At 43.4% G+C, this 25,340-nt stretch overlaps 2 protein-coding genes across 2 annotated transcripts; both read left to right on the top strand.

Moving 5' to 3' along the window:
• The first annotated feature begins 5,324 nt into the window (after positions 1-5,324).
• On the top strand, positions 5,325-25,311 carry IDH3A (isocitrate dehydrogenase (NAD(+)) 3 catalytic subunit alpha). The gene is made up of 11 exons (XM_079911848.1): positions 5,325-5,645; positions 10,615-10,677; positions 12,804-12,887; positions 14,569-14,683; positions 17,221-17,408; positions 17,899-18,032; positions 18,887-18,989; positions 19,092-19,156; positions 20,158-20,242; positions 20,670-20,822; positions 23,090-25,311. The coding sequence occupies exons 1-11, from the start codon at positions 5,619-5,621 to the stop codon at positions 23,171-23,173; spliced, it is 1,101 nt and encodes a 366-aa protein (XP_079767974.1). The 5' UTR covers positions 5,325-5,618; the 3' UTR covers positions 23,174-25,311.
• Positions 15,461-17,211, top strand: LOC307181080 (tropomyosin-like). Its single transcript, XM_079911854.1, is given in 3 exon segments — positions 15,461-16,053; positions 16,056-16,600; positions 16,602-17,211. Coding segments are annotated over 3 exon segments (798 nt in total). The 5' UTR covers positions 15,461-15,995; the 3' UTR covers positions 16,797-17,211.
• Positions 25,312-25,340: the final 29 nt, after the last annotated feature.

Genomic DNA, 25,340 nt, shown 5'->3' on the forward strand with positions numbered 1-25,340 from the left:
CACCCCAAATCCACAGGGTCAGAAGCTCCTGTGCTCGGGACCCCTCCAGACCTTACCCTGTGTGTCTCTTCATCTGGCTGTTCATCTGTATCCTTTATCATATCCTTTAATAAACTAGTAGATGCATGTAAATATATTCCAGAGTTCTGTGAAGCCACTCCAGAAAATTAATCAAAACTGAGGAGAAGGTCATAGTAGCTTCACATTTAAAGCCCATGGGTCAGAAGCACAGGTGACAACCTGGACTTGCGACTCTCATCTGAAGTGGGGTGGGAGCAATCTTGTAGGACTGAGCCCTTAACTTGTGGGATCTGACACTGTCTCGAGGTATATAGTGTCAGAATTGAGTTAAATTGTAGGACACCCAGCTGGTTTCACAGAGAACTGCTTGGTGGGGAACGCCCTCCCACACACATTTGGTGACTGGAAGTGTCAGAAGTGTTGTGAGTGTGGCAGTAGTGTTAGAGTTAGGAAAGACACAGGAGGAAAAGAACCAAGGTTTTTCCAATACACATGGATAAATCTTGAAAACATTATTTAATTTCTAAGTGAAAGAAGCCAATCACAAGAGAGCACACATTGTATGATTCCATTTGTATGAAATGCCCAGTGTAGGCAAAGACATAGAGACATAAAGTAGATTGGTGGTTGCCAGGGTCTGGGGTGGTAGGGGGATGAGGAGTAGCCAAGGGAGCAAGCCATGAGGAAGAGCATTCCAGGCACTGGGAACAGCAAGTGCAAAGGCCCTGAGCTGGGACAAAGTGTGGTCTGATCAAAGAACAGCAAGGAGGCACATATCTAAAAGAGAGTGATGAAGGGGAAAGTGGTGGGAGATGAGAAAAGAGAGGGGGCAGTGAAACTGAGCAGGACCCTGTGGGGCCCCTGGGCACGGAAGACTTTCTGCGTCCCCCATTGCTTGTTTGTACAGAACAGACTCCAGCCTCCATGACCTTCCCTGAGTTCCAAAGGGCAGATTCAGACAGTTGCTAATCAGGGAAGGAAGGGGATGCAGTGACAAGGGAGGAGGAGCCAAGAAACAATAGTGCAGCCTTGGGGCAGGTCCTGGTTCTGCCTCAAGGGATACACATAACAACATGTTTGAGCTCTTCATAGAACTAAAACACAACAAATGGCAGATGTCAGCATTCTTCATACCAGAGAAGACCACCTGAGTCCAGAGTAAAGGAACCAGAGAAACTCATCAAAAGATTACCTGAGGGACTTCTCTGGTGGTCCAGTGGTTAAGACTCCAGGCTTCTACTGCAGGGGGCGTGGGGTTGATCCCTGGTTGGGGAACTAAGATCCCGCATGCTGCATGGCCAAAAAAAAAAATTACCTGAGACCAGATTAAAGGAATGCAGGCCCTGCACACACCCTAATCTTATCAGCAACCCCACCCTTGAACCATTGCTTATAAAACTCCTCACTAAATCTTCCCAGGTTGGGACACAGTTTTCAGGGACAGGAACATGCTGTGTTGCCCTTTGCCTGGCAAACCAATAAAGATATTCTTTTCTACTTCACCCAAAACTCTGTCTCTGAGATTCGATTTGGCACCAGTGAACAGAGGCTGAGTTGTTGGCATCAGTAGTAAGACCAGACTGTGTAGGGCCTTGTGGGCCACTGTCAGAGTGTTTGCTTTTACTTGGATGGAGACGAGATAACACTGGCTATTTTGAGCCAGTGGAGGATGTATTTGTCTTATGTTTTAACAGAATCCCTAAGGCAGGAGATGGACTGTAAGAAGGCAACGGTGGAAGCAGGGAGATGGGTTTGGAGGCTACTGTGTTGATTCAGGCAAGAGACGATTTTGGCTTGGACCAGGATGGGAGCAGTGGAGGTGGGAAGAAGTGTCCAATTCTGGATCTATCTGGAAAATAGAGCTCACCTTCAAGTCTTGTGGTCTGAGCAACTGGGAGATCGCAGCTGGATTTTATCAAGTGAGGGAAGACTGTGGGAGGAAGTAGTTTCCCTGCTAGTCTCTGCTCACGTATAGCAAGAAGTTATAGCAGAGCAAACATTTTAAATTTGATATTTTTTTTCCTGAACACTAAACCATAGACACTGAGACCCTAAAGAGTGTTCATAATGATCACTTTTGAGGGCTGTGTGGTGTTCCATTCAATTCATTTACCCTAAATTACATAACCATTTCCTTGTAATTATCTAGACTGTTTCTGTTTTAATTTTAAAAATTATAGATAATCCTATAATGAATATCTTTGTGCTGATAGCTTTGTCTTTGTGGATCTTTCTTAGGAGATTTCTCAAGGGATTGATTCTCAGGAATGGATTTACTAAGTGAAAGAGTAAAAACACTTAATAGCTCTTGAGACACATTGCTAAACTGTTTTCCACAAAGACTGTGGCAGTTTATAAGGCCAGCCAAAACTTAGAGTGCGGCAGTTTCACCATAAGTTAGATAGTAGAGGACATTAGCATTTCAGTTACACTTTCTAATAAAAGGGGTAAAAGCTTCAAATTTAAAATATCTTTGCATGTACTTGATTATGGTTAAGGTTGGACATTGAAAAAGTTTATTTGTGTTTCTTTGACTGTGAACTGATTATTCAGGTCCTTTGCCCATTTATTTACTAAAGTCTTAATAGTTAGGAAAATAAACTAGGGAAATTCTGTGTAAATAAATTTGTGTTCCTTTTGTAAAAATTTTTTAAAAGCCTTTGGTATGTGAATAATTATATTCCTATTTTGCTGACTGATTGATTTAAAAACTGCCATGTTGATTACAAAAACATTTCTTAGAGTGAAGCACACCTGGATTGTGTGTGCTTCTAGATCCTTCTCCTGAGTGGCAAAGTTTTCCCACCGTCTAGTTCAAACATACCTCGCTGATGGGACCTCTGGCACTACAAAGTGCAAGGGACAGGACAAAGGGGCTTGTCCAGAGGAGAGTGACCTGCATGTTGGAGAAACTCTGGAACATGTATGAGGAGTAGCGGCTGGCAGTTCTGGACTCAGGGAATGGGTCCCAGCTGAGCGGGAGGTAGCTTCTGTCTTCCTGGCGTCCCTCCAGCTGCTCCAGAGTCAGGAAGCACCTTGTTATGGGAGTTAGACTGGGAAACCTCTAAGGTCCTTTCAGTACTGAGAACCCGAGCTTCTGAGAATGACACTTTTCTGCCTCAAAGTCTTTGCTGGCCTTGGTCCCTCCTTATTGCCCCATCTTAGGCTGCTGACCACTTTGACTTCTTCAAGGGCTGATTCAAATGCCATCTCCATAGTGGAATCTTCCCTAATCAACACCCCTCTCCTGCCCAGCCCCACCCCCCAAACTGTTAGAGCACCTGTCACTGGCTGAATTTTTTCTGTGTTTCTCCCTCACTAGACTCCGAGGGCAGGGCTGGGGCTTATTCATTTCCTTGTCCTCACAGTGCACCTGAGAGGGACTCCGCTTAGGAAGCCTTTGTTGAGTTGAATGACCCCCCTCCCCAGGGGAAGCTTAGCAGTTAGGAGAACTGCCATAGTAATTAGGAGGCATCCTAGTACAATGTCGGCATCATCACTTACTAGCTGTACCTCAGTTTCCCCATGGAGCTGTTGTGAATTAAATGGACCTCTTGGAGAAAGTCATTTTGCATTTGTTTTGTAATCACTGAGCAGCAAGTACTCTGAGTCTATATTCCAGACACAAAGACATAACAGATGGTCTCTGGGCTTGAGGAGGATCTCAGTGGTACACAGCAGGGTAGAATGTGATAAGGTTCCTGGGAGAGGTGGGAACCAAGTGCTAGGGGGCTCTGAGTAGGGAGAAGGAACACATGGATGAGTCTGGGGAGTTTCCCAAAGGAACCAACATCTGAGCTGAGTCTTGACAAGTGGCTGGAATTTCAACAGGTGGAAATGGTGCAAAAGGGCATTCTGGCAGAGGGAATGGCATGAGCATAGGGTGGGTAAAATATGGGAAGCATTTGGGGGCTGGCCAGGAGCCCTACTTGGCTGGCACTCCAGGACTTTGGGGCTCGAAGGAGTGACAGGAAATATGGCTGAAAAAGACAGTGGTGAGAGATGAATGCAAGAGAGAGCCAGGAGGTTTTAGGGCCCGGATGGGCCCTGGTCAGAGCTGTGAGTGAAGGAGAGGATTGTGTGGAGAAAGGACTGGGTTGTCTGGGCATCAGATGGTCAGTCCTGCAGGAGGGCAGGGGTGGCAGTGGGGATGGAGTGGAGGGGGACTGGGGAGAACACCCCTGGGTGGGACTGCCAGGGCCTGATGAGAGGAAAGGCCAAGGAGAAGAGATTGATGAGATCCCTGTATCCTGATGAGGCCACAGACTTAGCTGTACTTTATTATCTCATGAAAGTCACTGGCATCACTTCTGCACCTAATTCACCACCTTTCTGGGTAGATGGGTAGCTCTTCTCTGGAAACAACCTCTTCCAGGGTGGGGTGGGGGGAGACTTAGTCTATCACCGCGGCACCCAACTAGGGGACCCGTGATCAGTAGAGCTTCAGGACTCTGGTTGCTGAGGAGAGGATGAGGAGGAAGGGGAGTATGGGTGTTATTTCCTCAGAAAGGCCTTCTCTGTCCTCTCTGTTAGATTTGAATCAGGTCCCCTGATTTTACCTTCTCATTGCTCCTTGCACTTTCCCTTCCTGACACTTATCACAGTTTTAATTTACATATTTGTGTGTAATTGATTGGTGCCTGTCTTTTCTACTGGATTGTAAAACCCAGCACTTAGAACAGTGTCTGGTATCTAGTTGGCACTCAGAAATATTTGTAGAGCTTTAAAGACAGAAAGCAGATCAGTAGTTGCTGGGACCTGGGATTGGAGCTGGGATTGACTGCAAATGGGCAAAAGGAGTATTTCCATAGATTCGAAAACTGGATTGTGGTGATGGCTGTGCAAACTGTTTATATTTAATGAAAATCATCGCGAAATTACAGTGAGTGAATTTTTTTTTTTTTTTTTTTTTTTTTTTTGCGCTACGCGGGCCTCTCACTGTTGTGGCCTCTCCCGCTGCGGAGCACAGGCTCCGGACGCGCAGGCTCAGCGGCCGTGGCTCACGGGCCTAGCCGCTCCGCGGTATGTGGGATCTTCCCGGACTGGGGCACGAACCCGTGTCCCCTGCATCGGCAGGCGGACTCTCAACCACTGCGCCACCAGGGAAGCGCCACAGTGAGTGAATTTTAAGGTATATAAGTTACACCTCAATAGAGCTGTTAAAAAATAAAAATAAATATTTGTGGAACGAGTAAATGACCTTTCTCCCTCTCTGAGGCTGTAAACTCCGTAAGAGAAACTAAATCCCCCAAATCTAGAAGGGTGACTGGCATCTAGCAGGCGCGGAACAAACATCCCATCTGAACAGTGAATCTATGAATGAATGAGGAGAGGAAGGACTCTTACCGGAGATCACTGACTGCAGCTTCCGGGTCGCTGCTCCGCACGTCGCCGCGAGACTAGCCCGGCGATTGGCCAGCGGAGCCAGGTTGTCCAGGACCGGGACCCGGAGCGTGCTCGGAGAATCCCCTAGGCGGGTCCGTGGGGGCGGGGCTTCCAGGGGGCGGGGCTTCCAGGGGCGGGCTCCCGGCGCGGGCTGCCGGGCTGCGCGGCTGCGCAGTACTGCCGACGCTGTCGCCGTGGTGAGAGTGGAAACGATGGCCGGGCCCGCGTGGATATCCAAGGTGAGCGCCTGGCAGGCCGTCTTGTGACTGGCGGGCGGGTCGCGTGCTGGGCGGGGGCAGGCGCGCGGCCCCCGATGGGGAGGCGGCGGCGCGCGGCCGGCTGGGGACAGTTAGAAAGCCTGTCCTGGCCGCCTGTGCCCCTCGCTCCGTGGCCCGCGTGCGGTGTGTAGGCAGCCTCGCTCTCGGAAGGTAGCGCCTGGGGCGGGGACAGCATCAAGGTCAAGGCAGGGGGCGCAGTTCCTGCCCCGGGCAGCATCCCGGTTCCACCTCCGGCATCTGCCCCGTCCGGAGCCCAGGCCGCGCGCGCAGCCCGGGAAGGTCACCGGAGCCGCCGCCCTGGCTCCGCCATTCCGGCGGTTTCCGAGGCTGCGGCCCTGCAGCCTGCTGATCGCGCGGAGAGTCCCCTCCAGCACGGCCCAGGCTTCCCCCAGGTGTCTGCTCCGGCCCGGGCCGGGTAACCTCCCAGGTGAGGGAATCCCGAAGTCATTTTCCTGCCAGACTTTTTCTCCCTTAGAGCTCTTACCAATCTGATCGTATAGCTATTTCCCCTTCAAAGGACACAGGGTACCTTGCACCTTGGAATTGCTATCTGAACACTGGGAGACTGAGAGAGGGAGACCAGCAACACCTTTCTTTCACCTTTTATTTGTGAGCATCCTGCGTTCTCACCTTGACAGCTCAGATGCCTGCCGCAGCTGGATAGGGTTTCCGACCATCTCTGCAATTCTTTGGTTCCTCAGTGGAACTAACTGTGCCTGAAAACGTAATTGCTCAAGATCACACAGAAAGTCCGTGTCAGAACTGGAAGAGGAACCCAGATGTCTCGGGATTCCCAGTTCTAAGTCCCATTCTGCCTACTCTGTGGCCAAGGTCACACAACGAATTATAGGCAGAGGGAAAAATGGGCCCTCAGGTCTCCTGTTGCTCTTAAGAATGATCCCCTAGAAACCTACCATAAGCAATTTAATTTTTTTCTATAAAATTTGATGCTGCATTTCTCCTTTGTTTTAAGTTTAAAGCGAGGTCCGCATGCACTGTTATTTAGTGAAAAGCAGTCTACACTGGAGTTTAGGAGTCTTAGGTTTAAGTATTGTTAGTACCATTGATTGGCTGCGTGACCCTGAGCAAATTACTTAACATCTCTGAGCCTTAATAAACCTGTAAAATATTTGTACTTGCTTCACAGAGTTGTTTGAGGATTGAAAAAATTAATGTGAGAGCACCTAATACATGCAGAAGGAACACAAAAACCTGAAGCTTTCCTAGCTGTCAATATACTTATCTTACAGTCTTCAAGCAGACAATTGGGCATCAGTAGCTAGGTTTTATTTAGTAACTGGGTTCTGCTTTGTTACCCTCTTCAGACCTGGATTTGTGTATGATGGTAATTTATTTCACATTGGCTCCTGAAGGTAAAGCAACTTCTGTGTCATTGTCTAACAGAAGTCAATCCTTTAATCACTGAGCTTACACTTAACATCTAGTCATCTTTGGTAGGTACATTAAGCTTCAGAATGAGGGACTAAATAAAACAGCTAGTAAATTTCTTTTGCCTTTAGCGTGGTCTACAAGAAAAAAGTCACATAGTAGGAATTCAGAAAGTGTCAGAGGATGAGGTTCTCCTCTGACATGGAATGGACTCCCCGTGTGACCTTTGGCAGTCATTTGACCTCTGTGGGCCAGTTTCTCCCTTTAGGGACTGGGATAGACTGTGTCTCGGAAGCTGATGTCCCAGAATTATGAGAAAGCTGAGCTGGATGTGAGTTTCAATCAGAACAATCCTCTATTAGCGTTCCATTTAAGGTTTTATTTGAAAAAAAGAGATCTGCAGCTTAAATTTATTTTTTTCTAAAAAAGCTTTATTTAGAAAAAATAGTGAGTTTCTAAAGGCCTTTCTGGCTCTAAAATACTATAATTATAACGAGGCAGTTCCCCCATCAGGAAGCTTTTATTGAGTGAGTACCTGCCATACATTCTACACTGTATTTACATGTTTTTAAGTTGGAGGATGAAGGTAAAAAAGGAAATGAGGTGCTATGGATGAAGATGTCCAGGAAGTCAGAAGTTCAGTCCATATTCTGTGAGCCTGGCCTTAGTCTCCTTATCTGAAAAGGGCTACTAATACAGTCTCTCCAGGTTTTATTAAAATAAAATGATGTAGTATATGTACAAGTATACTATAAAGTAGAAGTCAGCCTGTGCTTTAAAAAATCTTGTCTTAAAAGCTCCGGGTCATTCTAATGATTTAGATGCAATACTACCTTATTCTAAGATCACGAAGGAGAGATGACAAAGATGAAGAAGACTGGTTGTTAGAGAAAATCATTGCAAGTATCAAAGCCATTTGCTGGAGTGGGAACTCATCAAATAGAGAGATGCTTGAGGCTGGCCTCAGTTTTTCCAAAAGTATTCTGAGCACCTACTGTGAGCTAGGCACTGTTCTAGGTACTAGAGATAGAACAGTGAACAAAACATGAAAATCTTTGCCTCATGGATTTACATTTTAAATCAGTTATTTTGGTTGGGTCTTTTATCACAAAGACATGGGCCGTTTTTTTTTTTATTGGAATGTAGTTGATTTACAGTGTTGTGTTAGTTTCAGGTGTACAGCAAAGTGAATCAGTTATACATATACATATAGCCCCCCCTTTTTGTTTTAGATTCTTTTCCCATGTAGGCCATTACAGAGTATTGAGTAGGGTTTCCTGTGCTATACAGCAGGTTCTTATTTATCTATTTTATATATAGTAGTGTATATATGTCAGTCCCAATCTCGACATGGGCCTGTTTTTTTTTTTAATTAATTTATTTATTTTGGCTGCACCAGGTCTTAGTTGCAGCACACGGGATCTTCGTTCAGGCACGTGGACTTCTTAGTTGTGGCATGCAGACTCTTAGTTGTGGCATGCATGCGTTATCTAGTTCCTGACCAGGGATCAAACCCAGGCCCCTTGCATTGGGAGCGTGGAGTGTTACTCACTGGACCACCAGGGAAGTCCTGACATGGGCCTGTGTTTTTCTTTTGTTTTTTTTTTTTTGCGGTACGTGGGCCTCTCACTGTTGTGGCCTCTCCCGTTGCGGAGCACAGGCTCCGGACGCGCAGGCCCAGCGGCCATGGCTCACGAGCCCAGCATCTCTGCGGCATGTGGGATCTTCCCGGACCGGGTCACGAACCCGTGTCCCCTGCATCGGCAGGCGGACTCTCAATCACTGCACCACCAGGGAAGCCCATGGGCCTGTTTTGAGTGAATGTTTTTTCTTTCTTTCTGGGGAGTGGGGAGAAGGACTCATGCAAATTTTATAACATAGCCTTTAAATGGTCTCCCTTCCAATAGCCCATTTGCTGGTGGATGAATCATGTCCTAGGATTAAGTGTTTGGCCAGTGGTTTTGGCATAGCATACTCTTTTGGATCTCACACTGTCTTTTATTGTCAGTCCAGAGAGATGACTGTAGATGCCAGGTTAGAGGATACAATTCGTTCACAGCTCCTTGGCTCTTGGTTGGTGTCTCTTTAGTGGGTGCTGATATTACAGCAAAGGTTCAGGACTTACAAGAACGGTCCCCCAAAAGGAAGACTAAGGATATAACAAATGTATCTTTGCTCATGTATCTAGCATGAAAAAAAGTTAACATTTAGAATTTTTAATGAATTATTATTTATTTATTAAATAATTTTATTTATTTTTGGTTGTGTTGGGTCTTCATTGCTGCGTGCGGGCTTTCTCTAGTTGCGGCGAGTGGGGCTTAGTTGCAGTGCGCGGGCTTCTCATTACGGTGGGCTTCTCTCTAGGTGTGCGGGCTTCAGTAGTTGTGGCACGCAGGCTAGAGTGCAGACTCAGTAGTTGTGGTACATGTGCTTAGTTGCTCCGCAGCCTGTGGGATCTTTCCGGACCAAGGATCGGACCTGTGTCCCCTGCATTGGCAGGTGGATTCTTATCCACTGCACCACCAGGAAAGTCACTAAAACTTTTAATGAATTTTAATACCTTTGGTTTTTGTACCCAATTTCTTTGATTATATTCTGTTTATTATAATGTAATATGACTTTGTACCAGTTTTCAAGGACTGAATTATTAAAGTTCAAAATAACCTTTCAAAATTTATATTTCTGGTGTGTCATAGTGTTAAGCGGAAAAAAAATGTACCGGTGGTAACGTCTTGGGGTAGTGGGATTAGTAGGTCACATTCCTTTTATTTTTCTGTATCTTTCCCCTCTCCCAGCAATTAACAATAATGACCATGTCACTTATATTATCAGAAGAAGTAGATAATTTATTTAAAATCTTCACTCTGTATGACACAGGTGTCAAAATAGTATTAAATAAATTTTGTTAGATTTTTATTATACCATGTAATTTCTTAATATTCATGGGAGAAGAACAGGCATAATGTATAATTGGAGGAGCCCTGAACTAAGAGTCAGGAGACCCAGATTGTGGTCTCTTTGTGGTCACTCTGTGACCTTAGGCAAATCCCTACTCTTTGGACCCACTGTCTCCACTGTATAATGAGTGAGTTGGGCTCTGGGATTTATAAGGACCCTGCTGGCTCTTAAAATTAGTGATAGTTTTCTTAGAGTGTGTGTTACCCCCAAATTGACCCAGTGGTCAAGAATGTTGACATTAAACCATCCAGATCATCTGAGAAAAATCCAGTGTTTGAGCTAAGAAAGTAGAGTTTCATTCTAGCTTCAATGTCTTTTGACAACTTTTCATAAAATTGACTTTAAAAGTACATATATCGTACTTACATTCTCAAAGTAAAGGTAAACTGAATATTTCAGTTTTCAAATCCAAAAGAGCTTGCTACATTGAGCTAATACATGAGAAAAATAATCCTCGGAAATTCCTGAATATATCTGTGCAAAGTTGCAGCATTATCAGCTGCAGAGATGGTTCCATCTCTACCTTTTAACTATATGTGGTTTAATTCTGTATGTAACATTTCTTTGTTGATATTAAATGTAGGTCTCTCGGCTGCTGGGGGCATTCCACAACCAAAAACAGGTGACCAGAGGTTTTGCTGGTGGTGTGAGTATAATTACGTCTTTTATTTTTTCCTTTTAGAAGTTTCTCAAGAAAGATGCTTAGACACGTTATGTAGCATTTAATCTTCACTTATTTAAAATTAGGGAAAATTGGCCATACTTATATTGTATATTTAAATTATTGGTGAACATGCATAAATCTATTAGGTCACTTGCACATTAAAAAAAATTGTATTATAGCTGGTGCTGTAAGCCTATCACATTAATATCTTGAAGGAGGCTTGTTAAAAATAGTTATAAAATAGATTATAAAAAAACAGATATTATCTAAAGAGAGCAACTACCCTTGAGCCTGTTACTTTATTTCACAACCTCATTTGGATAAGACAGTTTTTTTCCAAACTAGTACAGGTTGAGACAAAATTGTTGAGAAGCTTCAAAACCTGCTTTGCATTTTTATTTTGTGAACTTCCCTGAAAACAGTAGATTGATCGCCAATCAGGAATGCCTCAAACATCTATAAGCCCTGTAGGCTTAGATGCATCGATACTTTGCTTACGTAGTCTTCATAGGCTCTCGTGTTAGCGGATCATCTATTTCTCATTAAATCTGCTGCTTTTAGAATTCCCAGCGTTAGAGTTCTGTGCTTTAAAAGCTGATACCACATTTTTAGAGCATTCTAAGACTGTGGGTCAGTGACTTCCTGTATGTTTTTATTTTGCCTCCTTCTTACAGAATCTGATTTGGATTTCATAATTCCTATACTCCCGTATAACATCTTACCCTGTGAGGGATTTATAAGACCATAGTATATCTTTTTTCATTTACTTTCTGAACTGTGGAAGTAAAATAGTTTTTTCTGGTGGCCTGATGACGTTTGTTATTACATGTTGGGAGAACAGGAAGAAGAAGCCAAAGGGGTTCTTTCGGCTCTGCTTTTGCTGCAAAAGATGCAGAATGAGGCTTGCGCTTTAGCTAAGCTAGCATTTAGCTAGCTAGCATTTCAAATGCATTCTGAAAGCTGATGAGATGATCATTGCTCTCTGCTGTTATTTAATTTCCAGGCTGTCCATTAAAAAATATATATTGGCCTGGTGGGGAGGGGGTTATATTTGAAAGAAATAAAAGAAACTAATTTTTAAAAAAGATTTCTTCAGTTTTACAGAAAAATTCAGAAATAATTAGTCCACCTGCTTTGGGAGCATCACTGGAAGGTAAAAGACCAGGGAAATGTAAATCAGTGATTTTTTAAAAATGTAGCACAGGCAGCTGGCACTGAAAAAGGCCAGGGACTGTTGTCTGAACCTAACTTCTAGGTAGGGGAAATACCCAAATAATGACATATATAGTTTCCAAATGGTAATCCTCATTTAAATCCTCTCATCATTTCCCTTTACACATTTTTTTTCTGTGTTTGAAATGCTGGCTGTATTTTGTTTGAAGCCTTTGAACTAAATCGTTGCTGTTACATTACAAATACACTTGTCATTCTAAGTGTAATTCAGACATTGCAGGTATGATCACATACCCTATTCTTGTTGGTTCCAAGTAAACTTTGCTGAGCTCATTTGGATTACTTTTGTCATTAGGAGCCAACTTTATAAAGGAAATCAGGAAAATGGAGACCCTCTCTTGATGTGAAGTCTGATTTTCCGAGTGCCAAAACAGGCCTCAGTGGTACTCTGGAAGTGTCTGGGAGTGTTTCATAAGACTGCACGAGTTGCATGAGAAACCGAACTTCCTAGGCTCCCGGTGGAGAGGAAAGCCCATGCCTTCCTGGGAAGCCCTCTAAATTTTACTGAGAGAACATTGTTGAAATGTTTTGCTCTCCTTGGTTTTACAGACTTGAATTAATTGGTCTCCTTGTAGTTTGTCTGAAACGAAACATCAATTGGGAAGTTTACCAGGTAGTTTATTTTTGTTTTATCTGGAGAGCATCACTTAAGTTCTTTTTAAAACCTCTGGGCTCAGCTATAGGGAGTAGAGTTGTGGAGTCTCTTGATTCTTGACTCCACTTTGTTAAGCCGTTGGAAGGTAGGTCTGTTTTCTTAAAGGCATTTCTTATGAGTTAAGAAAACCCATAAACTGGATTTCTTTGTCAATGATGTTCCTTTTTAAACCTTCAAAAATCAATTCTGACTGTCTTCTTTGATGATTTCTTATATTCAGGTTAAGACGGTAACTTTAATTCCAGGGGATGGAATTGGCCCAGAAATTTCAGCCGCAGTTATGAAGATTTTTGATGCTGCCAAAGTAAGTGGGCTTAAAAAATACTTTTGATAATAATTTGTAGAAAAGTTTTCTTAGCCAGTTGGAGACAGTGAACTCTTAGGATGAATTGTTCACGTTTGTATGAACTTGGTGAGGTCTGTTAAATTTCACAGATTCTGACTTTAAGAGTGTTGTTTGCTGCCGTCATCGTCAATAGTTTAAGCTACTGCACTGGCATCAGTTATATATAAAGTAATCCAAGTAGTACTGTAATTTTTGTGGACTTTTGAACACTGCCTGGGTTTAAAGTCTTTAAGCCCCTCCAAGTCACCTGTCTATCTCATTTTTCCTTCCTGCCATAAAAAAGAGAATAGAATTGATACTTCAGAAAACTATATAGGGCATTTTGAAAGATTCTTTTTTTTTTTCCCCTGGTGTGGAAATATCAAGTATGAGGTATTATTATCCAACAGCCTAGCCTTCAATGCAGGTAGATATTTAAAAATCTAGAGAATTTAGGAAACTTGGACTTTGTTTGACCTGATGCTTTATTCTTGCTATTTATAGCTGCTAGGCGAAATAATGTGTAAGATTAAATCAGGGTTGTTATGATACCAACAGCTATAAGTCAAGGAATTCAATTTATTTATACTAAACATACATTGTTTTTCTATATGAGTTTTTAATTAAAACTCCTACAGAGGAAATGATGCTTATACAATAGCATTCCCTAAGGGAACTGAAATAGGATGGCTCTCAGCTGTAAGCTCCGTGTGAACAAGGAGCACAAGTCTTGCTCTGTGTTCCTATTCCTAGTGCGTGCCCAGTTGGCTGTCAGATATGTGTATACACACTGAAGGGTGTGGGTGAAGAGAAAGGATAACGCTGGTTTATTCCTTAAAACTTCTTTCATAGGTTATATAATATGTCTTTTTTTTTCTTAACAGCTTTATTGAGATTTAATTCATGTATCGTTCAATTCATCATGTAAAGTACACAGTTCATTCATGGAGTTGTGCAACCATCACCATAGTCTAATTTTAGAGCATTTCGTCACCCAGAAAGAAACCCCATATTCATCAGCAGTCACTCCCCATCACCCTTATCTCTCCCACCCTGCCCCCTCCCATCACCAGCCCTAGGCGACCACTAATCTACTTTCTCTCTCTGTAGATTTGCCAATTCTGGACATTTCATATAAATAGAGTCTTAAAATTACATGGTTTTTGTGTGATGAATTGGGAGATTGGGATTGACATATATATACTAATATGTATAAAATAGATAACTAATAAGAAACTGCTGTATAAAAAAGTAAATAAAATTCAAAACTTCAAAAAAAATTACATGGTTTTTGTGATTGGCTCTTAGCATAATACTTTCAAGATTCATCCATGTATCAGTACTATGTGATATTTCTGTGAATCATGTTTCTCTGCTCCTTATGATATTATAATTATAGCCACGTTAACAGTGATTGTGAAAAAAAGAAGTAGGCAAGTGGCAGCTAGGAGTGATGACTGGACAAGGGTAATGTGGAGAATCCATTTGGACATGCTAGGGAATGACATCTCTTCTTGCATGCCAGGAACTTTCCGGGCCTTTACTGTATGTGTTTTCACCAGCTGCATCCAAAGTGAGGAAGTTTGTTTATAAATGTAGTGTGAATGTCAGTCACATGTAGGTCTTTCCAGTTCACTGTGCTCTGTGGTGTGGCATCTAGGCACCTATTCAGTGGGAGGAGCGGAATGTCACCGCCATTCAAGGACCGGGAGGAAAGTGGATGATCCCTCCAGAAGCCAAAGAGTCTATGGATAAGAACAAGATGGGCTTGAAAGGTAGCACTGAAGTGAATATGATGCTTATTATTGATTTCTGCTCCAGGTGTTATATTTATCTTTACCTAGATTTATCTTTTGTATAATTTTTACATTTTTATTTTAATTCATACATGCTCAAGGTCATGATTCAAAATATTAGCATGTGACAGATTGGAATTCAGCATAGGCTTTAAATCCAGACAGATCCACTGTGAATCTCATCCCTGCTGCTTACTGGCTGGGAGGCTTGGGCAAATTTCTTACTCTTTTTTTCCCCTTTACCTTTAAATGACAGCAATAGGGAATTCCCTGGCAGTCCAGTGGTTAGGACTCAGTGCTTTCACTGCCTAGGGCCCGGACTCGATCCCTGATCAGGGAACTAAGATCCCGAAGACTGGCACAGTGCAGCCAAAAAAAAAAAAAAAAAAAATGACAGCAATAGAGTTGATACCTCATAGGGAGGTGGTGTCATAGGATTAGCTAATGTCAAGGACCTGATACCGTGCTTGGTCCTCAGTCAGTAGATGCTCGATGCAGTTGATATTCCAGAAAGCTTCATTGAGGAAATTTCTTCCTTCATCTGAATCTGAGGGAGAGGGTAAAGTTAGAGGCAGAACATATTTTACAAGGTAGCCCAGGTGGGTCTGTAGATGACACAGGGAGTAGGCACTGAATGTTGCCTGAAAGTGACCAGCTGTAGATGGACTCATTTACGATGAAGAGAACATCTGACTCAGAAACAGAGCACCTGTCTGCCCTTTTAAATGACGCTTGTAGAGGCTTCCCTGGTGGCGCAGTGGTTAAGGGTGCGCCTGCCGATGCGGGGGACGCGGGTTCGTGACCCAGTCTGGGAGGATCCCGTGTGCCGTGGGGCGGCTGGGCCCGTGAGCCGTGGCCGCTGGGCCTATGCGTCCGGAGCCTGTGCTCTGCAACGGGAGAGGCCACGGCAGTGAGAGGCCCGCGTACCGCAAAAAAAAAAAAAAAATGACGCTTACTTTGTTGTAAAAGTGTCCCTTGATTCATGAAGCATGCACGTTAGATGTGTCAGAAAGCTACTTCACGTCCAAACAAAGGATCCTAAATACATCTCTGATGGAATACTGGAAAAAATAAAAATTGGAATTTCAAATACAGTTGGCCCTCCATACCCACATGTGCATCCGTGGATTTGCAATCATGTATGGAAAATATTAAAAAAAAAAATTCTGGGCTGGGACATCCCAGTCCCGGTTGGTCCTCCTTGCCTGCCACCGGTGCCACCAGTCCGTGCAGCCAGCCCAGTTAGCCCGGTCTGCACTGCCCACCGGCCAGCTGGTCTCCCACCACAACCATGGATGCCATCAAGAAGTTGCAGATGCTAAAGCTGGAGAATGCCATCGACTGCGCTGAGCTGAGGACCGCAGCAAGCAGCTGGAGGAGGTGCAGCAGGCCCTCCAGAAGAAGCTGCAAGGGACGGAGGACGAGGTGGAAAAGTATTCTGAATCAGTGAAGGATGCCCAGGAGAAACTGGAGCAGGCTGAGAAGAGAGCCACCAATGCCAGGGCAGATGTGGCCTCCCTGAACCACTGCATTCAGCTGGTAGAGGAGGAGGTGGACCAGGCGCAGGAGCGCCTGGCTACAGCCCTGCAAGAGCCGGAGGAGGCTGACAAGGCAGCTGATGAGAGTGAGAGAGAAATGAAGGTCATGGAAAGCCGAGCTATGAAGGATGAGGAAAAGACGGAGATGCAGCTGAAGGAGGCCAAGCACATCGCTGAGGATTCAGACCGCAAATATGAGGCGGTGGCCAGGAAGCTAGTGATCCTGGAAGGAGAGCTGGAGCACTCAGAAGAGACAGCTGAGGTGGCTGAGAGCTGCGAGGAGGATCTTCGGACCAGGGACCAGGCCCTCAGGTCCCTGATGGCCTCAGAGGAGGAGTATTCCACCAAAGAAGATAAATATATATGAAGAGGAGATCAGACTGCTGGAGGAGAAGCTAAAGGAGGCTGAGACCCGAGCAGAGTTTGCCAAAAGGTCGGTGGCAAAGTTGGAGAAAACCATTGACCTGGAAGAGACCTTGGCCAGCGCCAAGGAGGAGAACGTGGAGATTCACCAGGCCCTTGACCAGACCCTGCTGGAGCTCAACCACCTGTGAGGGCTGGCCCTGCCCCCAGCCAGGCTATAGTTGACACCCCAACGAATAAAACTGGTGTTACCAGCAAAAAAAAAAAAAAAAAAAAAAAAATCCACAAAGTTCCAAAAAGCAAAACTTGAATTTTTTCACTGGCAACTATTTACATAGTGTTTATATTATATTAGGTATCATAAGTAGTCTAGAAATGATTTAGTTTACAGGAGGATGTGTGTAGGTTATATGCAAATACTATGTCATTTTATAATAAGGGTCTTGAACATCCATGGATTTTGGTATCTGCTGGGTTGCTGGGTCCTGGATCAATCCCTCCCCCCAAACCCCCATGCCGAGGGACAGGTGTCAACACTATGTACTTGTGTTTATAAAGGAAAAGAAAAGACCAGACTGTATCCTCTTGTCATCTGGGTATTCTTCTTTATTACAGGCCCTTTAAAAACCCCCATAGCCGCGGGTCACCCATCCATGAATTTATTGCTGCGTAAAACATTTGACCTTTATGCAAATGTCCGACCATGTGTCTCAATCGAAGGCTATAAAACCCCTTACAGTGACGTAAATATTGTCACCATTCGAGAGAACACGGAAGGAGAATACAGTGGAATTGAGCATGTGGTATGTTCATTTGGATACTTTTTCATTCTTAGTTGGGTTGCTTTCTGTGCACTTGGGACCTTTGTTCAAATTCCCAGTTGAAAATATTTCCCAAAGACAGTTCTCTTGCATTCTGTGAGGAGTTGTGGGTGTTTGTCTTGTCCTGGGTCTCTGGCTGACAGTACTCAAATGGATGCCTGGGCGAGGGGTTATGGTGCTTCAGGGTATGGGCTTGGGAACTTGTCCTGTTTGAATTTTGAATCCTCAACTTCATACGTAACCATCTCTGCACCTTGGTTTTCGTCATCTATGCCGTGAGGCTTATAATACCTGGCTCCTAGGACTGGAGTGAACATGATTAACCTCACTGACATACCATATGCATGATGCTTGCCTTGGCAGCTGGTGCCACGCAAGCCTGCCACAGATGGTGTTGTCTGCACACTGCCAGCAGTCCAGGACCGGGTTGTTGCCATGCCCTTTCAGCGAGGCAGGACTTCCTCTGTTTCAGATTGTGGATGGAGTTGTGCAGAGTATCAAGCTCATTACTGAGGGGGCGAGCAAGCGCATCGCGGAGTTCGCCTTTGAGTATGCGCGGAACAATCTCCGGAGCAACGTCACGGCCGTGCACAAAGCCAACATCATGTGAGTCCCTGTGGGTGGCGCTCCGTCTGGCTTTGTGGGCGAGGAGCAGTGACAGGGCTTTCCTTTCCTCTCTCCAGCTTGCTCATTGACCTGATAGCTCTGGAAAATGGCCTTGTAGCCAGTCAGAGGGTTTCTCTTGTGTCAGAATATCCTATTTAATGTGCTTCATTGGGTGGATGACTGGAGCAGGTTTGGAGGGAGCAAGAATTCAGGTCCCGGAAGTTTAAGGAGGGCCTGAGAACCATCGGGGAAGGAAGCCGGAGAGTCTGGATCCCCAGGTGCGGTGGGCAGTTAGCTAAGGCCACGTCTGCAAAAGGGCAATCGTTTCTGTGTTAGGAGGGAAGAGCAGGAATGTTTCTGAGATGGCTCCCCGCTCAGGGGCTTAAAATATTTCTCATAGTGCTAATACTGTCTGATGTATTACTCTAGCAGTTTGAATTCTTCTCAGCCCTAGTGTATTAAAGCCCAACTCAGTGTATTAGGAAGCAGGTTTCCTAAGCTAAGGAAAGTGTTGAGCATGTAAAATAGTAAAACCATTTAAATAATTGAATAAGTTAACCTTTTAAGGCAATTTTAATGTTTTCTTATTAATAGATATTGCTGGATAACACTATAAAAATATAGTCTTCTTTATTATGATCAAACTATATTACATTTTTTACCCTTTTGTGCTTCCAGAAGTATCCTAAAACATTGAAATTTGCATTTTACTGATTGCCAAAAAAAATAATTTTACTGTAATTGAAATCAGATATCTGCAACTTAAATTTCTTGAACTTACTTTACTTCTCTGATTTGATCTTTTTCTCTCTGCAAGTCTTTGCTTTCAACAATTTTTATTTGATTAAATACAGGCGAATGTCAGATGGGCTTTTTCTGAAAAAATGCAGGGAAGTTGCAGAAAACTGTAAAGATATTAAATTTAATGAGATGTACCTTGATACAGTATGTTTGAATGTAAGTATATATTCACACTTACCTGCCACTTTTTATGGTGTATAGTGTGTCCGTGTGGTGCACAGTTTTTGATTGCTAAACGCACAAATGCATTTTTTGTAGATGGTCCAGGATCCATCCCAGTTTGATGTCCTTGTTATGCCAAATTTGTATGGAGACATCCTTAGGTGAGTCTGGCTATATCTTTTAGCCTACAGTTTATTTATAAATGTCATAAAATAAATTGTGGCTTACAAATTTTAATCAAATATTATAAAATACAGCATTTGTTACAAGCTGCGAGTTGAATTCTGACAATTCAGGTGGTGATATCAATGGTGATATGCTGGATGGGTTATTCATTCATTTGCCAAATCAGCTCTGGGCTCTTGCTCCCTGACCATTAGTTCCCGCTTCCCATTTTACAGATATTTTATTGGTTGGTTGATTGATTGATTTCAGTGTTTCATCATGTATAGCTAGGTAGGTGGGTGTTCATTTTTATAAATTTTTTGTAACTTTTGGCATAATTTCAGACTTACAGAAAAGTTGCAAGAATGGTACAAAGAATTCCTGTGTACTCAGCACCCACATTCCCCAAATATTAACATTTTACCAGACTTACTTTATTACTCCCTCTCTCTCTCTCTCTCTCTCTCTCCCCTTCTCTCCTTTTCCCTCCCTTCATCCTCCTCCTCCTTCTTTTTTCTCTCTTTGTCTCTACACACATACACGTGATGGTGGTCAAATGGTGCTTTTGTAAGTCCATCATTCCTTCTACATGTATCAGTTGGCATTCTACTGTAAGGATAAGCTTTTCCTTCTCTCTTATTTATTTGTTTACTTATTTGCCTATATCAGTTTGCACTCCTGGTTTCTATTTTATTTAGTGGTTATATCCATCACTATCATCTTTTATATTGATGCATATGTTGTGCAGACTTGGCCAGTGGGAGTCCCTTTGAACTGTCTCTGTGTCCTTTTGACACAGCCCATCATTTGCTTTCTGGCACAATAAGGTGCTTCAGGCTCATCCTATATTTTCCTAACTGTAGTCCTGGAATCAGTCATTTCTCTAAGTAGCCCAGGTTCCTTTTAGTGGAGAATGGTATTTAAAGATGCAAGTCTGGGTGCTAGGTGAGACATTTTATTTTTCAAAATATCCTTTGAAATGCTTTTCTGCCCCCAGTGACCTGTGTGCAGGACTGATTGGAGGTCTTGGTGTGACACCAAGTGGCAACATTGGAGCCAATGGAGTTGCAATCTTCGAGTCGGTAAGGACCCTGGTGACACCTGAAGCAGAATTCAAGTCAGAATGACATGAGAACCCAGGAGGGCTTATCTGCATAAATATATTTTAACTCTTGAGTTTTTCCAATTGCCAGAAGAAAATGAAACTTGGTTTATTCATTCATTTTCCTCTTATTTCTTTTTCATCCTTATTATTTATTATGTATCCTTCCTCAGTTAAAATATTTTACTGAAAGTTGGACTGGATAAGATTGTTAGTCCATATTTTTGCACTTAAAAAAGAATTTCTTTAGCTCTTTATTTTTCTGAGGTTTTATTTCTAAGACATATATCTGAGCAGCTATTTTTCATCAGTGAGGAAAGCTGATTAAGAGCCCAGCTTCCCTGGAAGAGGGCTGTTTGCTCCTGTCTCCCTCCTGACTGCACTCTTTTCCCCCCCTACCCGGGCAGGTTCACGGGACCGCCCCAGACATCGCAGGCAAGGACATGGCCAACCCCACGGCCCTCCTGCTCAGTGCCGTGATGATGCTGCGCCACATGGGGCTTTTTGACCACGCTGCAAAGATTGAGACAGCATGTTTTGCTACAATTAAGGATGGGAAGGTATTGGTAATCTTGCCACACTTCTGCTGGGTAAAATGCATTTCCTCTTCGGGTTTTTTTTTTTTTTTTTTTTTTTTTTTGTGGTATGCAGGCCTCTCACTGTTGTGGCCTCTCCCGTTGCGGAGCACAGGCTCCGGACGCGCAGGCTCAGCGGCCATGGCTCACGGGCCCAGCCGCTCCACGGCATGTGGGATCTTCCCGGACCGGGGCACGAACCCGTGTCCCCTGCATCGGCAGGCGGACTCCCAACCACTGCGCCACCAGGGAAACCCCCTCCTTGGGTTTTATGTGCGTGAAGGACCGACGATGGTTCTTCTCAAGAGGGCCAAAGGATTGGATGTCGAACAGGCATTCTTAATGTGGGCTCCCTGAGTGAACTCGGGCAGTCTGCACACTTGTGTGCATTTTCTGAAGAGAGGATTAACGTATTTCATCAGGGAAGGGCTGAGAAGCACTGTGGTAGGGGCACCAGGGTGCAGTGGAAAGAGCAGTGGTGTGGGCGTCAGAGCAGTGCAGGCCCAGTTACCCTGTTGTTACCTGTGGGATCTTGGCCGAGTCCATTAATTTTTCTTGGCAGCTTTCTCCTCTTCCCAGCAAACATCTATTGCATCCGTGATAAGGTACGGAGAATATAATAAAATGAGGAATAAGGGGTGGTCTCAGGCCTCAAGGAGCTTGGAATCTAGCAGTGGTACAGATGCAGATGTGTCTGTAATACCGTGGAGCTATACATTATACTACGTGCATCTGTGATATAAAAGTAATGTAGAAGTTTTGTACAAGTAATAATGGCTGATATTAATTGAATACTTTCGTGATTTTATATTCATTATATATATCTCAGCAAATCTCTACTCCTATGTGACATAGATACTGTAATTAAGCCCATTTTTTAGATGAGGAAACCGAGGCACAGAGAGATTGAGTAAGTTTGTCCAAGGTCTCACAGCTCCTAACTGGCCAAGTTGGGGTTCACACCCAGTCTGGCTCTTACCCAACAAGCTTCACTGTTTCCATAAGCAGTTGTGACTCATAGGAGGGTTGTGATCAATTATTCTGAAAGTGGGAGGAGAACAGAGGAGGTTATGGCTTTACAAGGCTGGGCCTGAAAGGCTGATCCCTAGTCCGAGGTCTCTTCCTTTTTTTAAAAAACTAACATTTTAAAAAAGGATAAAATATACATAGTATAAAATAGACCATCTTAATAATTTTTGAGGCACACAGTCTATTGGTATTAAATATTAATACTTTTCATATTGTGCGACCTTCACCACCATCCATCTCCAGACTTCTTCATTTTCCTAAACTGAAACTGTCCCAATTAAACAGTAATTTACCTAGTTTCTGCCATTCCCCCAGCCCCTGGCAACCACCATCTACTTTCCGTCTCTGTGAATTTGACTACTCTAGGTGCCTCTTGTAAGTGGAATCATACACTGTTTGTAACATTGTGACCGGCTTATTTCACTTAGCATAATATCTTCAAGGTTTGCTTCTTCTTTTTAAAAAATTCTATAATTTGAAATTCTTACGGCCAAAATATAAGAAACCCAAGTTTGTTTTTAACAGCCTGATATAGTCATATTGAAGGGCATGTGATTATATATGTTTTTTATTCTGACGCTGTATTTGAGAAGCTACTCATAGAGCCCAGCAGAGAGATGCCTAAATTACACAGTAGGCCCTTTAAATTGTTTAGGATGCGATGGGACAAGAGAATTAAATATATTGAGTTGGGAGTAAAGAGAGTATAAGCTGGTAGAAAACAGAGAATATGGGAGGATTTCTTTCTTAAAGAGGGGAATTTAAGAGTTAAGTGATTTAAATATTTCCTTAGTATTTGTTTCTTAGCCTCCAAAAATAGGTCAAAATGTGTCTTTAAAAAAAAAATTTAAAAATCCTCAAGGAATTTATGCAACCTCTTGTTTCAGATTTGCTGTCATTTAAGTGTCCGTAATCAAATGCTTCCTTAGGGTCTATTGTATGGACAAAGGGAAAATTTTTGGAAAGCCTCCCTGCTTCCCTTTGTAGTGAGAGCATCTTGTTCTTCCAGAGTGTTTCTGTGTACACTATCGAATTAGCTTTTCTAAGTCCTTGGGTAGGTGGATGGCGGTGGAGTGGGTCTCACTTTGAAATGAGGAACTAAATGAAAGAGTAGTCAGGTAACTCACTCATCTGGTATCTCACTGAGAGCTTTAAATAAAAACATCCTTGCTTTGGTTTAATGTGTGGATACATTTTTTATCTTTGCTTTTTCCTTTTCTCAGAGCTTAACAAAAGATTTGGGAGGCAATGCAAAATGCTCAGACTTCACAGAAGAAATCTGTCGCCGAGTAAAAGATTTAGATTAAGGCTTCTACAAACGGTTTTGCGTTAGTCACTCCTAACGGACTCCATGTCAGCCTGTATTAGAATACCTCCCATTATGTATGCATTTATGCATTTGTTGCTTGTTTCTTGACAGAGTACATTTTTAGACCTGGCCTTTTCTTAACAAAGTCTGTGCAGAGGATGCAGGTGATGTCCCTGGGCCTGCTTTCAAAGGACTTTATCCAAGTGCTTGTTTTATTTATTAAATGTCTATCTGGTACACATTTTTTGAAAACTCTAAGTGGACTGTACTGTATCATTTGCCATTGTTAACCATTTTACGCTTCAGTTACAACAGTTTTTCTTTAACTGTAAATATCCTGATACAGAATTAATACGAGAAAACAACTTTTTCAAGAAAAACAATGATTTCCTTGGTTTATGAAAAATATAATGAAAATAAAATAGAATGTTGACATATTAGCACAAGATGATATTCTTATAAAACTAAATGGGCACAAGAGAAATTTCCTGGGAAAGTTTACATCAAAAACAGTGAATATGGTATATTTCTTAGTGATATGGAAAGTAAAGACTGATTTGTGCTTTAAATGAATTACTGAGTATGAATAAAGACTTCAGATCCGAGAAATATATAATGAGAGATGTAGTTTTTGTTAATAAGATATGGGTAATATATCAGGTACAAAGACACAAATGCATTGTGTGTTCAATTATTTTTATCTTAAGATGATTGACTATTCCTGGCGAGAGCTTTTAATGAAGGAGTGATCCTTCCTTTTCATTGGACATACATCAAGCATCGTGTGTAACGCAGCCCTTGATCCCCTGTGCAGACCCTGAGTCAGACATGGGAGCCGACCATTGTGTGCGGTCACTCTTCCCCAGCATGTCTGTCTCTGTCTGGAAGTGGACCACACTCCCACTGATACTGCTAGAAGGCCTGACCATATAAAATTTGACTGCAGCTGAGGACCCTGGGGTGCTGGCTACTAACTTTGTATTTCAGTGGCTACCCCTTCCCCAAAACACCGAATTACCACCCTGTGCCTCAGCACCACCAGTTGCAGACTCAGCCTGAGATGAGTCGCCAAATCGTGCCATCCTGGGGCTTGCCTTAGCTTTTGACCTTCAGGCACTTCCCCGTCCCTCCTCCATTCCCCATCCTTAGCATGATTTTTCTTTAATCTTCAGACACTCACTATTTTCATGAACCCTTTGGTCCCACACCAAAGGCAACTCATGTCCTCCTTGGCCCTTGTGTAACATTGCAAACCTGTGGCTTTGCATTCTGTACCCTGGTCACAAGGGGATTTCTTTTTTGTTTTTTTTTGTTTGTTTTTTTTTTTTGCGATACGCGGGCCTCTCACTGTTGTGGCCGCTCCCGTTGCGGAGCACAGGCTCCGGACGTGCAGGCTCAGCGGCCATGGCTCACAGGCCCAGCTGCTCCACGGCATGTGGGATCTTCCCGGACCGGGGCACGAACCCGTGTCCCCTGCATCGGCAGGCGGACTCTCAACCACTGCGCCACCAGGGGACCCCACAAGGGGATTTCTTAACAACAACAAATACCCCTGTCTGGGTCCTTTTTTAGGCTGGTAACCAGACTCACAACCTTATATGTATTTTACTTTGTTTAACCTGCTGCTTCTGTTTTATTGAATTGTGCTAATTATCAGTGATCCTTGGGTTGACACTAATAAAGAATTCCCAAACGAATTGAGGTGTATGCTTTCTCTACCGATTCCCCATTTAGATGCCTTAGGTCATTTTGGCTCAGTTTGCTACTAAGAGTGGCTGCTTCAAGTATTCAGAGTAGGCAGGGTGAGGGGACATGGGTTCGATCTCTGGTTGGGGAACTAAGATTCCACAAGCTGTATGGCTCAGCCCAAACAAACAAAACAGCAGAGTGGGCAGGGTGGCAGGGTGGCGACAGACTAGCCCCTAATTGACTGCTTTCCCTAGAATGCTCCACTTGACCTCCTCCCACACCTTTGCTTATTCCAGGGCACTGGAGGTCATTGGTAATACCTATTGCTCAGTGTCCTGTGGGTTAAATAACCACTACTCTGGACTGATCTGCTGCTCTATTGACAAAAAAATCAGGTACTTGTTGACAGTTCTGTTAAAAAGTTTAATTTCAAATTACACATTAAATACAACCAAATAGGCAGCAGCAGTTTTATT

Source organism: Stenella coeruleoalba, assembly GCF_951394435.1.
Source record: "Stenella coeruleoalba genome assembly, chromosome: 2".
Taxonomy (NCBI): Eukaryota; Metazoa; Chordata; class Mammalia; order Artiodactyla; family Delphinidae; genus Stenella; species Stenella coeruleoalba.